The following is a 16,100-nucleotide window of genomic DNA, read 5'->3' as shown; positions in this document are numbered from 1 at the left end:
ACCAGCATCGTTTCTACCAACTACAATACCAGCAGCAAACCCAGTTCACTGACAAAGTCCCTCTATGGCCTTGAAGAGCTCAGCTACACGGCTGGCAGAATAATTTTAAGGTTTCAAAGCTACTAACCAGAAATCACAGACTATTTGAGGATTCTTCTCATCTGTTTAGCTGCCTATACACCACCCAAAATTGTATCTGAGGAGATAAAAATGCTGCTTTGACTCTTGCCCTCGGTGCCTAAACACTTAGAGAGATCTGGAATTTCCAGCCTTTAGAAATATATTTGAGTTTGCCCAACTACCTGAGCTCTGGTCAGGGGCAGACGTCTCCAACAACCCCCAGTCTGCAGGGTGGATGGGTCTGCGAGCCGTACGACGGCTCTTCTCAGAGGTGCGCAGTGGAAGACCAGGAGGAAACATGGACAAGATGCAACAAGGGAAAGGCCCACTGGACACAAGGAGAAACTTCTCCATGGGAGCAGCACAACCCTGGGACAGGGTCAGGGGAGGTGGTGACATATCCATCCTCTGAGATCTTCAGAGCCCAGATGGGCAAGGCCCAGAGCGCCCCAGTGGAGCTTGGAAGTTAGCTCAGCTTTCAGTGGACAATCTGTAAGAGACCTACAAAGGTTCCTCCCAGCCTAGATCATCTTCTGAGTTTAATATGAAGATAAAAAATTGCTTACTGAAACACAGCACCGTATTCACGGCACCAGGCAATGATCGCAGGCTGATGCAGGTCCCACCAGCCGAAGGGGGCTCAGACCAGCATCCCCCCAGCATTTCCAGCTCATCCCTTTAAACGGCCAGTGGCTGCTCCTTCCAAACCCAGGGGGGTCACACGCTTACCAAAGAGCTACTGAATAATCAGACCAAAATATCTGTCCTCAGTGCAGCCACCTGGGTAAAAGAGTAGAGATTCACTTTTGTCAAGGTTATCATTAGAATTTATTGATATGAGAGAAACTTCGTATGTCAACATGTCAACGGAGGAACAGCATGTCCTGACATAACAGAAGTACAAAGCCCATCCAGGTGATGTTACAGCACTCTGGTATCTCTAAACTCCGAAGTAGGGGAGATCATGCACACGGCTGTGTATTACTTGGGTACGTTTTCTGGGACAGGACAGAAATACTCCAAAAATACCATCGATGTGTGGTTTGCCAGCCACCAGTGCCCAACAGGCTGCAGCAGGGACCACACTGGCTTTGACTCCCATCGCCCCGCTCCAGACAGACGGCACACACATGTAACGGCAGCTCACCCTGGGCCCCTCTAGTCACAGGAGAAAAAAACCCAAAACCTATTTGGGGGTGAGATTCACCTGAGCCCGTGTAGCCCGTGCAGGGAGATGAGATGACTTGGACCCTCCGGCTCCTCAGCAGGTAAAGGGGGCTCAGAGGAGCAGCTCAGATGGAGACGCCTACGCATCTACCCCACGCTGGGTCTGCAGCAGGACAACCCGGGCATGATCCTATCAAGTGAGCTGCAACCGGGAAACTTCACAACTGAGTTTGTTCTGCCCAGGGAGCAGACACAGCCATGCCACGCTCCAGCTTGGCATCTACCAGTTCAGAAGCAGGTTTTCTCTTTCAACTAACAATTATCCTCATATTATAACTGTTTCAGCATTCCCTCTCTCAGCAGTGCCCTCTTGCAGGGCTCGTAGCAGACAGCCATTCACGCTATGCTTGTGGCTAAGATAAAAATTGTCTTTATAATCTTTACTGGAAATATATGCTATGCTGGATGCTGTTTAAAGGAGCTTCCATCTTCTTCCAGCTTATGAAATATTTGGTCCTAAATATCTTGATAAACAATTAGAGAGGGAATAGCAGAGTATTCCCCAGGCACCTGGTAAATCCACAATGGATTTATTGTAGAAACGAGCTGAATTCTCTAACTCTCTCCAAATGGATTTCAGAGCCCTCTAAAACCCTCCAGAGAATGAGCCATTTGTGAAACGGCAAACAAAAAACAACCCCAAGTTCAATGAGTAAATTGTCTTGCGTTGTGCAGGGAGCATCCAAAATAAAACACAAACCCAGGCTAAGGGGATATGCCAGTCCCATCTCCTGATGCCAGATTGGAGCACGGCAATAAAGGAGCCTGGGCTGAAGTGCATCTGCCTGGCCGACAGCACCAACCCTGCTGCAGACCTGAGGAGGAACCGCCGATGGTAGAAAAACGTACCGGAGTGCGTGTGTGCAGGCGTGTGCTGGGGAAGACCCGTACTCTGCTCCTTTTCCTCTCGCATGAGCTATGACAAGTGACACAGCAGGTTCTGCTCTCAGCCATACAGTTTCACCAAATCTAAGTTCCCTCTGCACATGTAACAGCATTGACTTAGAGATCTCATATTAATGGGTACTTATACAGGATTAATTGCACATCAGTCCATTGTGGCTACAAGTTCATTAGGCTAATAAATCTACATAGTGACAGTAGTACAGTATCAGCTACTTTTCAATACAAACTCCCTACCCTAGCCTTAATTTGTAGGTCAAAAGAAGATCTTCTACCGTAGTGACCTTCCCATGACCTTTAACATTCATTTTCAATTTTTTTTTTTTTTCTAGAAAAAAATCCAGTGTGGGGAAAACGCACATATATAACAAAAGCAGTGCTTAACAACCACAGGAAAAAAGAACATGATCTTGGACTCTTCTATCAGCGTCCTCCGTAGACCCTGGTAGCATTACTTCCAAAGGGTTGCTAAATCCAGCTCCATCAGTTCTCAAGTCCATTAAACCATTCCCTAGCTCCAGGCATTTCTAGTCTCTCACTCATATTGTCTGTAGCAAGAGCATACAGAAACACTCGCTAATGTGCACAAGACTTCCATTTGATTTAATGGAATAGTTTTAGAAGACTGAAGTCTTTACTTCTAGAAATCTGTTCTTGAGTGGTAGCGCTCTCACCAGCTGGTAGTTTTCTATTCCACCCAGCAGAGAGCTCCAAGTCCCTCAGTTTTACTCATTCGTTTTGCCCAAAGGTGTATGGGTATCTAATAAAACCCCTCTCACAGTATTCCCAGGAAATGATTCAGAAGAGGAGATGATTTTTCAACCAAATGAGATCCTCTGGTCCTGCGTGTCAGACCATGGCCAATAGAATGAGCAGCTGCCATGGACATCTCAACTTAAATATGGAACAGTCAAGGGAGGAGAGCGAGGTGGCCTGACCATCTTCCCGTGAGGTACAGGCAGAGACACCAAAGTCACTCTGGTCTCAACAGTTTGTCTCTTGGAGTCAAATGTTTGATTCCATTTGTTCTAGCAGGAAGTGGTGAATCATGTCAAAAGTGGGACGATCTTTTATATCCCTGCTCCAACATTTCAGCATCAGGTCAAACACAGGGTTAGGACACAGAGGAGTCTGGGAGAGATAGATCTGAAAAAAGGAAAATACAGCTATTTCAGTGGGCTTTTCATAAAAGAATTGAACCTCTACTAAGTTAAAACCAAAAGGACAGTTTCATTCTTGGTTTACAAGACATGGCCATCATGCAATGTTTGAAACCCATTAAGCGTGAATCTGGCAGTAAAGTCTGGATGGAGCTTTGATGCCATCTCAAATGGCACCGCAGACACTTTGCCAACTTGTTTGATGAGCTGGTCACAAAACAGTCCTTTGTCCCCCAGGAAACATGAATGCTTCTGAAAGATTCATCTTCCAAGTGACAGCAAAACACAAACCAAAACCAAATTTACCACAGTAAAATCCAAATACTTTCACTCACCGTAGACAACCCATGAGGCTTTCTAAGCATCGTGACAGCTTGTTAGCAGAGACAGAAAAAAGACCTTTTAGAGCTTATCTAAAGCACAGCTTGGCAGCATTTCCCCCCCCCTCTCATTTCAATATACATCTTTTAGGCTCTTCACCAAATCATTAGTATTTGGGAGACAGTGAATAAAACTTTCCATTATTTTATTCCCCTTAATCCTTTAACTTGTTTGCTGTTCTGCCAAAATTCACCTTTAGCACCAAACTGGCACTCCACTGGGGTACAGCGATCCTCAGTACAGAGGTGCTGGATAGTCCTGCATCACCCCTGGTATCTACTGAAGGTTGCTGCAGTGGAGTGCACAGTCCTGCCTGAGAGTTCAGAAGAGAGGACAATGACGCAGAAAAGCCCTTCAGCAACTAGAGATGGCCAAAGGCTCCTCGGCCTACGTGGAGATATTACAGCGAGTATCTAACCCCTGGGCACTGACAACTCCTCCTTCCCCACCTTAGTGCGCGCTTCCTCGTCTTTCAAAGAAAAGGCTAGTGGGAGAGAGACCTGACAACAGGAAAAGAGCAGAAGGGTTTTGTAGGAGAGCCCAGAAAAGCTGAGGAGGACTGTGCATCAAAGGCAAATTGGAATAGAAGTTGCTTATAAGGAACAAGCACAAGAGGTTCTTCCAGTGGGACTCCAAGAAAGGAAAGCCGGTGCAATGAGTCTGGAGGAAGGGGAAGACAGGCAGGACACGCTTGAAAAGATTAGCAATAGAAGCAGAGACTTCTGCAGATGATGTAAGGCCAATAGAAAGGCCCTACAGAGATCCACTTGGATGTCACCAGGTCAAGTGAAGGAAGGAGAGGTCATGTTTGCTTTCTTACCTGCCTGCCCTGGCTCCGGAAGAACTCTCCTGTGTTCTCAATGACTTGCTCATCTGAGAGGAGGCTGTACGGTTGCTCCTTACACAGTATGAACATCTCCCAGAGGGTGACCCCGAATGCCCAGACATCACTGGCTGTGGTGAACTTGCCCTGTGAACAGAAAGGACGTAGTAAGCCCAGGTTGCTCACAGCACACATTCAGCAAAAACCCATCTCAGTCTATACTCCCTGCAGCGAAACACGAGGGTGCAGAGTTCGTACCTGGGAAAAAGAGACAGCAAAGCAGGTGACTTGCTCTCAGCAATGCACAAAGGGACCGAGGTAGGACGTTGCTGCTTTGTGGGGCAGGAGCAGCCTGTCTGTGGGATCCCCAGGACAGCTGTAAGAAGGGTCAACTTTCACCAGGGAAACCTCTTGAAACAGGGAGCAAGTCTCAGAGAAAGCCAGAGACTACTGTCCCTCCTGAGAAAGTCTGTATTTGCAGCAGTAGGAAAATGGACTGTGGCAGGGAGGCAGAGAGCTGCTGCCTACCTCCACCCCAAACACAGTGCTGCAGCACAGAAAAGCCTTTGAACAGGAAGCAAAGCCCTCGGGGTGAAAGCAGAGGCAAACCAGACTCTAGACTCTTAGAGAAAGGCCAAGATAATTTTGATTTTTGCACATGTAAGAAGTTGGTGACAGTCTGCTCGCTGTCCCTGTTTTCTGTCTTCAAAAAGTGTGCCCAAACTGGCTGTGTTTGGAACAATGTGTTTCTGAAGAAGTGAAAAGCAGCTAAAGAGCGCTCAGAAAATAACAGAAAACAATTGGGGGCTGGAGGGCCTACTTAGACAGAAAACATCCAGGACCCAGATTGCCCAGGCTCATCTGGCAAGCCAAGCAGTCTGTAAATGTTCAGATGTTCACACAAGGAAGAAGGGAGTGATTAATAGTTTAGATGCAGCTGTAACCAGGAAAATAGGGTGAATTTAGAAAAGCTTAGGGCTTTATAGCAAAGGTAATTACAATTTTTTCTGGGTACTCGGAGAGGCTATTGTAAGAAAGTATAACCAGGTGATCTCATCAACTAGTCTGAGAAAGAAATATGGGGCTGAATATTAAGGAACTGCCTCCAGACTGGATGTGTATCTGCAAGGACATGCTCCTTTTCCAGGATCTGAGTTATGTCCAACGCAACCTAATGGACATCTCACCTGGGGCCAGCTGTAGCATATGTTTTGATGCTATAAGGACCATTATACAAGTGTTACCATTCCAGGGGGACAGTAAAAAAACAACAACAACAAAAAAAAATCAGAGGAAGGGAGAGAGAATGGCTTTGTGCAGTCCCTACCAGCAGGATGCTTTCCCAGGCCATCCAACGTATGGGCAGTACGGCTCTTCCCTGGATACGATAGTAATCTCCACTGTAAAGATTCCTGCTCATACCAAAGTCCGCAATCTTGATGGTGTAGTTGTTCCCCACCAGGCAGTTGCGAGTTGCCAGATCTCTGTGCACGAAATTCAGAGATGCTAAATACTTCATTCCAGAGGCAATCTGGGTGGCCATGTACAGCAGGTTAGAGTAGCTGCATTAAAACAAAACAAGAAGAAAAAAAAAGAATCAACAGAGTTCCCCACACTCAATTATTCCTTGACATTTCCTACTGTTTGACCTTGTATTTGATGTACTACAGTGATCCATCATTTTCTTTTGTGCCATAACAGTGAAACTAAACAGTCTAGTTTCAGGGCATTATCCCCCCGACCTGACAGGATGAGCCAAGTTCCTGAGCTGACTCAGCAAGAACAGACAAGCTGTCCCTGAAATTCAGGACCCTTAGAATTTGACATCCCTTAGGTTCTTTTTTTAGTATCAAGTGTTAATCTCAAGATTTTCAAAGAGTTTATGCATCAAAGCACCAACTTTTTGCAGAGAGACATGAAAAATTAAGGTGTACAATCTCAGAATCTCCTATCTAAAAAACTGCTTAGCCTGGTATTTCACACACAGTCACTATTGCATGCTTACTTTAATATAAGTATGTCACTTAACATTAAAGAGATCTTACCTTTTTTTTAATATGGTTAACATTACTGAAAATATAAACAGATGCATTTTCCATCTAATATAATTTCAATTCCCCCCTTAGCAAAATGGAGATAACATTAATAAAGTTGCATGATGCACAGACAGAATTTGGACCATCTGACTTTCATCATTCCTCACACACTACTACTGTGATGCTCGGCTTGTTTCCCACCGTGTGCGCTCAAATGCTTCACACAAGTAAGCGTTTGTCACAACAAATCTAACTGTTCACAGTATTTCTCTGATAAAGAAAAAGAAAGCCTTAGTCTCCTCCTCTTTGTGTTCTGGTGGCAATGAGAAAAGCACTACCAAGTTATCTAAACTACAATAAATGTAATGCATCTAATGCCAATATATCCAATCGGTCTGTTGTAATCAACAGCTAAGCTACTGCTACAGAGATTCAAAGGCAGCCCCTGCCAGAGCACTGGCAGGAGGAGAGTCTGGGCACCACCTCCCTCCCAGCCTTTCAGCATGGTGCACACCACAACTCAGCTAGGGGACACTTGGTCCAGTCCCACAGTTGGCTTGACGTTTCTCCTGAGCTGGGTGGACCTGTTGTGTCCGCACATCAGGAACTCTGCCACCCCCTTGTACCTTGTTAACCTGATTGTTGGCTCTTCACATAGGAGTGAGCATAGCCTCCAGACCCTACCTTCTCCCTGCTCAGCTGCAGTTGTCCCCCTCCCTGCGGCTGTTGCTCTTCCCATTCAAGCAGCCCAGTCTCTGCTGTCCCACCTGCACCCTGGCAGGCTCCCAGCAGCATCTTTTGGTCCCCTGCCCAGCAAGCTCTGCAGGGCTTGATGAGTGCGGCTCTGCACACAGACGGGCAGGATGGGAGACACCTCTCAGTGGACTCATCTTCATGATTTGCTAAATAGCCAGAAACAGCAGGGAGATGCATTTCAAATACCAAAGAGCCATAAGGACTTCAATATGCGTAACCCCTCTGCGGGAAAGGGCTGGTCACTGCATTTCACAGAATCACAGAATAGTCAGGGTTGGAAGGGACCTCTGGAGATCATCTAGTCCAACCCTCCTGCCAGAGCAGGGTCACCTACAACAGGTTGCACAGGACAGCGTCCAGGCGGGTTTTGAATGTCTCCAGAGTGGGAGACTCCACAACCTCTCAGGGCAGCCTGTTCCAGTGCTCCACTACCACTACCCTCAAAGTGAAGAAGTTCCTCCTCATGTTAAGATGGAACTTCCTATGTTCAAGCTTGTGCCCATTACCCCTCGTCCTATCAATGGGCACCACTGAAAAAAGACTCCTCCCATCCCTCTGGCACCCTCCCTTTAAGTATTTGAAAGCATTAATAAGATTCCCCCCTCATTCTTCTTTTCTCTAGGCTAAAGAGACCCAAGTTCCTCAGCCTTTCCTCATATGAAAGTTGTTCTAATCCCCTAATCATCTGCGTAGCCCTTTGCTGGACCCTCTCCAGCAGATCCCTGTCTTTCTTGAACTGGGGAGCCCAGAACTGGACGCAGTACCAGGACACAGCATTTGGTGTGCCAAGTATTGAGCTTGAGAGATGAGTGGGACGGCTGGACCTTACCCCATCAATCACACACCCACATGCACCAGCAGAGACAAACTGCACTCTTTAGCAGGGGGATTCGTTTCACTATCAGTAAACAACTCTTACATAGACAGATATCTGAGCCAGTCATACTGGCCTTCCTTTAATGTGAAACTGTATCGGGCTGGAAGGGACAAAAGGAGAGGCTGATGGATCAGCTGGAGAAGAAGAAAAACTAGAGGTAGAGCCAAGCGATGGAAACCAAGGAAGAACAAGGAATGACAGTGCTGAAGTCAGATGAGGAGTGAGGAGGAGATAAAGAAGAAAGGACAGATTGAGGCTCTGGCCAGGAAAAAAAGCCACAAGTCTAAAGGTGAAAACTGTTTCAGAAAGGCAGAAAGGGCAGGAGACTGGAGAGTGCCGGAATATGTTTCTTCTCAGATGCAAACCCTCTCCCATCCTACAGTTCCTGCTGTGTCATGACTGCCCATTTAATGCTCCCCGACAGGACCCTGACCACTACCAGGCACTGGCAGAACCACTGGTGGTGAGCCCTAGCCATCTCCTGTCCCATCCTTCAATGGAACTTGCTCTGCCTGCCTGCCTTCTTGAACTATAGATAAATGTAATCCTTTGGGGAGGTACATGCCAAAGGCTAAGCAATGCAGTGATTTCTGATCACAGCAGGTTTCTTTATCGAGCAGAATACACGGTAGTCCTATACACAACTCTCCTCTGAGGAAAGAATTTCTGCAATAGCAGAGATGCTTTTATGTTAGATTTAATCGTTCCACAAAGGAGGGAGATGACTGCCACCACTGACAGAAAATGGTTTTCTTTGCCAAATATTCTCCTTCTGTTGGCTGATGAAATCTTTCCGACACTCAGCTCCCCTCATGTAATATTTTTCAGACGACCAGAGAACATCTGAACCTTCTTAAAAGCCTAAGAGGCATTCTTGATTGTCATCCCAAAATTCTTGCTGTAACGCAACTGGCTTCTGATATTAGTGAAATATTTGAGGCAAGCCCAGTAAACAATACATTTAAGATGGTCACTGTGACCAGAACATCCCACAGTCAGGGACACTTCAGAGGAACACAGACCTCCAGAGGCCTCAAGAACAACCTCCCACGCAAAGTAGGACTCGTGTCCACAGCATGTGCCGTGGCAACGGTCAGGCTTGAGGAAGGTCACCATCTGGAAGGCACAGCAGGTTAAGCCGGTAGCTCTGTATTGCTGATTTGTCCCAAACAGGGCAGCTCCTCTTACCTGACGCAGGGAATATTGTTTGAAACGGCAAATTTGCTGTAGATCTCCCTCTGTGACAGGAACTGATTGAGGTCTCCATTTTCCATGTACTCTGTTATCATGCACAGTGGGTCATCACGCACACACACCCCCAGAAGCCGGATGATATTTGGGTTCTTCAGCCGTGACATGATCTTGATCTCCTTCAGGAAATCATTTCTTGTAAAACAGAAAACACACATTCAAATCCTAAATTATTCCTTTGTCTAAGGAAAGCAGAAGTAGCATGTAAGAAAATCTCTGTTCATAGACATTTACACATCTGCACACAGCAGATTCGAAAGCTGGTTCTGTGCTTGTGTTCAATGTTAACCCCTTCCCCAGCAAACAGGATTAATGCAGTGTTTCAGTTTGACGTTGCATCTATTCCTGTCCTCCACTCTCTGCTTGTGTTCTGGTCCTTACACAAACACATACACCAAAGACACACAACACCCTCTTACAGAAGTCACCAGGGTTAACCTATGTGAAACTGTTGCTTGGAGGGTATTTGCTTTCCTTCTCAGATGGTCAGCATCGCAGATGCACTTACCTGGCTGTTTTGTTGACATCTGATCTGAGCATTTTCACTGCCACGAGAACTGGCTGGTGAGTGAATTCTGTAGACGAGACTCCCAGGAATTCCAGCAGGCCATCGGCTTCACAAAGGTGCACCTGCAGGGCAGAAGGCAGAGGCAACTATGAGAGTAAGCACAGGCCAAAAGCCAGAGGGAAATAATGTCACATTGAGGTCATCAGTTTGGTCACCACTGGCAGAAGGACCAAGAGAATGATCTAATGAAGGTGACTCTTCTGATCAGAAATAGCCCATAGGTTGGCCCTAGATCCTGCACAAAATGTGTACATACATTATATATTGCCCATGACGTAGCAGTGGATGTGGATTGCAGCCTGATAGGTCCCCAATGCACTGAATTTCCTGCACACATGCAGATTGGTGCAGTACATTACCGGGGCAGTCCGATCTCCCCAGAAAGTACTGGAGATGTTCAGGAAGGCCACTGTGCCTGGAGTTGTCTGTTTTACTCTACACGTGCATGCAAACAGCACGGCTGCAGAGGTTTGGCATGTACAGCACATCACACCAGCCATACGTGTACAGAACTGTCCTGCAGCCTGGCTTCAGTCATCACTCAAACTGAACTGAGGAGCAGCTAGCTGTTACAGATAGCTATCCAAAGTTCTCCAATTCCAGGGGAAAAAATAAAAAAGGACAAAAGTCTGTGATGTGAACACCTCACCTGTGAATATAGTCAGAGATGAATACTCAGATGAGTACACAGAATGCCAAGCTTCTTCAGGTAAATGAATGTATAAAGACATAAAATTACTGCCATAAAAATACTGTTGTGTAAGAAAGGGGGCGAGAAGACATTTGGCTTAGGAATTTATCAGAACACATTCAGCTGGAGAACTGGGCAAGAGATGCTGGGGTGGGGAAAGCACACAGACCCGAGTGTGTGGGACAGGAAAAAGGACTGGAGGAGCGGAGCAGACTGGATGTGTCAGTCAAAGACTTGGAGCAGTGAGGGGAATGTAATGGAATCTTAATGAATTTTATACGAAGAAAGCACAAGAACTTACGTGATAAGCATGGTGAGGTGAAAGAAGAGACAGCATAGAGAAATGGGACAAACCCACAGAAGAGAAACAAAGGTACAAGGATGCTGCTGCAGTTACATGGAGAATGAAATCTGCTGTGGTGAAAGTACAGCCATGAGATTAAGAATAGGAAAGAGAGCTGTGGTGCTAAGCGCATGTATTACAAGCACAGGTAATGTGTCACTGAGTCCAGGGAGTGGATGGTTAGGAGCAAGGAAGAAAAAAAGCTTGAAAGAGAAGGAAGGTCTGAGTGGAGAGGTGGAAAAAAAAAAAAAAAAAAAAAAAGCAGTGAGCCATGTTGCTAGAATCAAGACTGCAAACTAAGCCAGAGAAGTGGAGCAGAGCATATGATAATGACCACTTTGGTAAAAACTAAGGAGGTGAGAAGGGAGAATGTGATACAGCACGTTTGCAAAAGCGAGGGAAAGGGCCTGTGATGTGAGGAAAGGAACAGGCTCTGAATCAATCTCCAAGGAAAATGGAGCTGGAGAGCCTGGCTGCTGCTCTTTGACAACACAAAGGAGGAGGAGGAGAAAGCTTTGACAGTTATTAGGACAGGAAAAAGAGGGAAGGAGATACCAGAAACAAAACAATGAGAAAAAAGCCTCTCTGTTTCATTTTTGGAGCACAGCCCAAGACAGGGCAGAATCCAGGCAACAGCAGACAGGACTGCACAGACAGCCAGGTGAAGAGGTCGAGGATATGTCAGCACTTTTCCAATACACTGAGTGATCCAGAAAGTGAGGGGGACAGGGAAGGGGCTGGGGTAAGGAAGGAATGCTGTCAGAAGGGAGGAACTATAAAAATGGGCTCATCACAGTTGAGGAAAATGTCAGTGAAGGGTTGTCCTTTGCCAAAATGTAGCAGACAGGTAGAATTTAAGGCTGTCAATGAGCAAAAGCTGGGAAGGAAAGAGACAATTGCAGAGTGGGAGCAGATGAGGGGAAGACTCGGCTCAGTATAGGGATGGTGTGGAAACAAAGCAGGGGGAGAAGAAAAGACAAGGTGAAAACACTCACAGCTCAAAAGCAGCACAAGAAGTAAAGAGAAAGCTTGGCAGATGACAGACGTGTGTATCATGCTGCCTGAGGCTTCTGACACTAACTGGGGCTTGAGCAAGCAGCAATGCTAGAGAATATGTGAGGGCACCACAGTGCTTGGGAAACATCTGTCTTTGCTTAGGCCAGTGTGCAGAGTCCCACCAGAACCTCCACTTGTTAATGGGAAAGCTGTTTTTACAGCTAAAATCAATCTGTCTTGGCTGGAGTCACTCCTATAGTTTTCAAACTCAGATGCCTTAAGGTGGGTGACAGCTACTGCATGTTTGAGATACCAACGGATGACCATGAAAGAGTCTGAATTCCCACCCCTAGGCCTTTTCCATAGGGTCATAAATGGGGATATAGACAACAAACAGAAGTAGTTTGCAAGCTCATCAGTTGAGAAAGACTCATGCGGTACCATTAGCAGCCTCACAGGTGGAGAATGGAGCTCTCTGAAGCCTATCCTAAGGGACATCAGCTTTCCCCAACAGCAAAGACACATATTAAATAAAATACTTGTATGCAGGTCCCTCAGCCCCCAAATATGAAGCACTGCCAGAGAGGCAGCTCAGAAGTTTCACTGTGCCATGCATCTCCTTTCTGTTGGAGGAAGCATGGAAGAGAATGGCTGTACCTCTCCGAACTGTCCCTCTCCCAGCTTCTCCTTGAGTCGTAACTGCTGCCGTGGGAATTCACCCACTGAGATGTCCTTCTTGGTAAGTGAATCCACAGTGAGGGCTGGGACTGCATACATGTTGTTGCCGGTCACACCTTGCAGGTGGACGATATCTGTTTCGGCGTAGTGAGGAACATTGTTCTGAAAGCCTTGGTGAGGAGTGGACTTGGTCAGGTCCGGCTCAGCATAGTCCCCACTGCATACTAAGGGGAAACCAAAGACAGGTGGACTCAGACACACTCAGTCCCATAAAACCAGTATGGCCTGGCTTCCATTCCTCTCGATCTTGCAGACCTCTGGGAATTTAGCCTAGCTGCAGGCCTACTACCTTGTACCAAGGTACACCCAGATGGAAGACTCTGCTTTGTTTTAACTAGGTCTTAAACCAGAACAAGCTGCACTTCCACAGACACCAGAATACTTGTGAGATGCCCATGAATTCATGTTAAACAGCTGCCTGCTCTATGCAGTTATGAGAGCTAAAGTTCTTGCCCAGACATGGACGCATGAGTCTGAAGTGATTTCCTGTTTCTGATTCATCCTAAATATGATAATTTTCCCTTACCTGACGCAGGGATGTTGTCAGCAACAAACTTGCTGTGGAGTCCCTTCTGCAACAAGAACTATTGAGATTTCCATTTTTCATGTATGCTGTTAGCATGCTACACTACCTCTTACAGCGTATTCACATAAACGTCATGGGGTTACTCTGACTCCCTGTATGGTCAGAATTACACAGAACATTTACTCTGCTTCAAATTCACATCCTGACTCAATCCAAATCAATCTTCCTGCGTAGTATAATGCTGGATCTTAGCAACTTGTCAGTGCTTGAGGAATGCAGCACTGCCCTTTCATTCACTAATCAGCACTGCCATCACTGAGTACAAAATGCTGTTGGAAACGTTCCCTTTTGCATGCATCCAAAAGCTCCCCAGGGGCTGGAAGCCAGCGCACCACTGACAATTCTGCTGCATTTCCCTCTGCTTTTTCTAAGGCAATTTCAAAGAGCCCTTGCTGCAGGAAGAGGTGCTAAAGGTCATCTTCACCAGCCAGTCTGGACAGGCCAGGAGTGCCGTAGGCTCCACTGCCGAGGGGCTGATGAGACAAACAACGTGTGGTTGCTAAAACCAGCTCCTAAACGATGACCTGTCTAATGTATAAACACCGTCTTCAAGGAGAAGAATAAAAGGCCACCACCCTCTAGTGGGCCCGGTACTCCATCTGACAAAGTTAGTGCTGAAAAGTTTCAGAGCTCCAGAATATTGCCTTAGAACCCTGGGTTAGTATTGTAATGCACAGGAGTCAGAAAAGCTTCCTTAGACACTGAGAAGTGGCATATTTTAAAATCTGAGGGAAAAAAAAAAAAAAAAAAAAAAAGGAATAAACGCGTAACTTCTGGAGACTGATGATTACATTACCTGAATCCTCTGCACTTTGGGAAAGCTCTGGAAGCTTTTGGAGCAGCGTAGCTGGCTGGTGATATTCCAAATCCAGTGGGAAAGCACGTTCATAGGTGGGATTTGACTGGTGGATCTGCGTCTGGTTGTTGGCAATGGTGTAGCTGTAGAAGGAGAGGCGAACTGTGGCATCCTCCTCCAGGATTCGACGTGGGGCCTGCAAAAGAGAGGAAAAAAAATGCTGAGGCGATGCTCAGTTGTTAAGTAATGTATTGGCTGCAACCGCAGCAATTTCCAGTAACATCTTGGACAGGACTGGCATCCTCCCCTGCTGTGGGAACAGAGTTTTAGCTGCTCCACGGAGCTGGGGAAACCCTATGCTTTCCACTTTAAGATCATTTGGGTTAATACTTAATATTGAACTTGTGTCTGCAAAATAGCCCCATTGTATTACCTTTTCCAACCTTTTTTGAACATACTGCTTCCAAAGAATAATGATTATAATCATCAGGAGCAGAAGAATAATAGCCACAAGGCAGCCCACAAGGATGGAGGTATTGGAGTCATCTGCTTTCTCTCCTATCCAGGTGCTGGTTACAGAAGATGTGGTTTCTGCAATCACAGAGGTATGAAGAAGAATCTGGAGTTAACAAAGCATAGGTTATCTGTGCTGGCTAACTTCCACCATGTCCCTTCCTACATGTCCCTGGTACAGAAAAGACCTTAGGCAGCCTTCTGAGCATTAACATTAGCTGTGTTCACATTCTGCTCTCAGAAATTCTTAATTTGGAGGCTCGTAGCTAAAAATTGTGCAGGGGACTTCTGCAATCAAAGACTGTTCTTAGCATTGGAACAGATTCCTGCAATGGATCCATGATAGATCAGACAGTTTTCAGAGTTTCACTGGCTGCACATAAGCCTTCAGCCCACTTGCTCTGAGGCAGACCTCGGACAGCTGAGGGAAGAAGAAATAGCTGAGGTTCAGAGGTTCACTGTAAAATGCAGCTCTGTGGGTGAGGGCAATAACCAGGACATACACCAGATCTCCAGAAATGAAGAGAGGCCAGGTTAACTAGGATGTTACAGTGAAATCCCCTGACACTTGAGCCAAGGGCATGGCTAAGAGATACAAGTCCTTACCCCAGGTCCCCTCAGTAACGTTGTACTCTGTTTCCAGGAGATCCGTTGTGCTTGTGGCTACCGTAACAAAATTAGGATTCACGCTCTCCATGTCTGTGGAAAAGAAGAGAAGGGAAAGTGTCAGTTCAACAACCTCCCTGCTCCTGCCAGAAGTCAGCGCAATCCCAACCACCCCTCCTGCCTCCTGCAGCAGTACCAGGCTGAGACGCACGCAGCAGGTCATGAACAGCATCGGCAAGAGACACACTCAGCACCTCCCAGCACACCCACAGGTATGAGCACCTCCACTGCGCTGCGTGTACCACCTGACCACAGCACACCGACAGTGCATGCAGGACCCTTCCCTGAGCTCAGCCAGATGGAGGGAGCTGCAGCTAGAGCTCTTTTTTCCACTTTAGCATGGTAAGAACAGTCAGCCAGCCCAGGGCCATCCAAGTCCCATGTGTGACAAGGAGGGAAGCCAGGAGGGGCTGCTGTCAGCAAGGTAAGCAGCAAGCTGCAATCACAGCACTCCTTCCCCAGGAACATCCTCTCGCTGTAGCTCATTAGGGACCTTCGACTAGGGAGCTACAGCCAGATCATTCCACTGTCAGTGCTGGCAGTTTTCTCCAAGACCCTGTCCATTCCCTTCTGGAGCCTCTTAAAGCACCTCACGACCCTGTCTGCATCACAATTACAACTTGAGAGAAAAAAAAAAAAGTCAGCCTCTTTTTTTTCCATAATCTGCTA

At 46.6% G+C, this 16,100-nt stretch overlaps 1 protein-coding gene across 1 annotated transcript in view; it reads right to left on the bottom strand.

Annotated features, from left to right (window-relative positions):
* Positions 1 to 939: 939 nt before the first annotated feature.
* LOC309679424 (discoidin domain-containing receptor 2-like) overlaps positions 940 to 16,100 on the bottom strand; it is a 46,253-nt gene continuing 31,092 nt past the window's right edge. Inside the window, exons 9-17 of the mRNA XM_082492734.1 lie at positions 15,372 to 15,464; positions 14,686 to 14,843; positions 14,253 to 14,448; positions 12,790 to 13,034; positions 10,043 to 10,164; positions 9,472 to 9,669; positions 5,942 to 6,176; positions 4,612 to 4,761; positions 940 to 3,396 (exon numbers count right to left, since the gene is read on the bottom strand). Coding sequence (XP_082348860.1) covers positions 3,256 to 3,396; positions 4,612 to 4,761; positions 5,942 to 6,176; positions 9,472 to 9,669; positions 10,043 to 10,164; positions 12,790 to 13,034; positions 14,253 to 14,448; positions 14,686 to 14,843; positions 15,372 to 15,464 — 1,538 coding nt within the window. The 3' untranslated portion in view covers positions 940 to 3,255. The remainder of the gene's footprint in view (positions 3,397 to 4,611; positions 4,762 to 5,941; positions 6,177 to 9,471; positions 9,670 to 10,042; positions 10,165 to 12,789; positions 13,035 to 14,252; positions 14,449 to 14,685; positions 14,844 to 15,371; positions 15,465 to 16,100) is intronic.

This window comes from Vanellus vanellus (genome assembly GCF_965231255.1).
Source record: "Vanellus vanellus genome assembly, chromosome: 18".
In the NCBI taxonomy this organism is placed as follows: domain Eukaryota; kingdom Metazoa; phylum Chordata; class Aves; order Charadriiformes; family Charadriidae; genus Vanellus; species Vanellus vanellus.
Note: the sequence above shows the minus strand (reverse complement) of the source record. Positions and strands in the feature narration are given on the sequence as shown.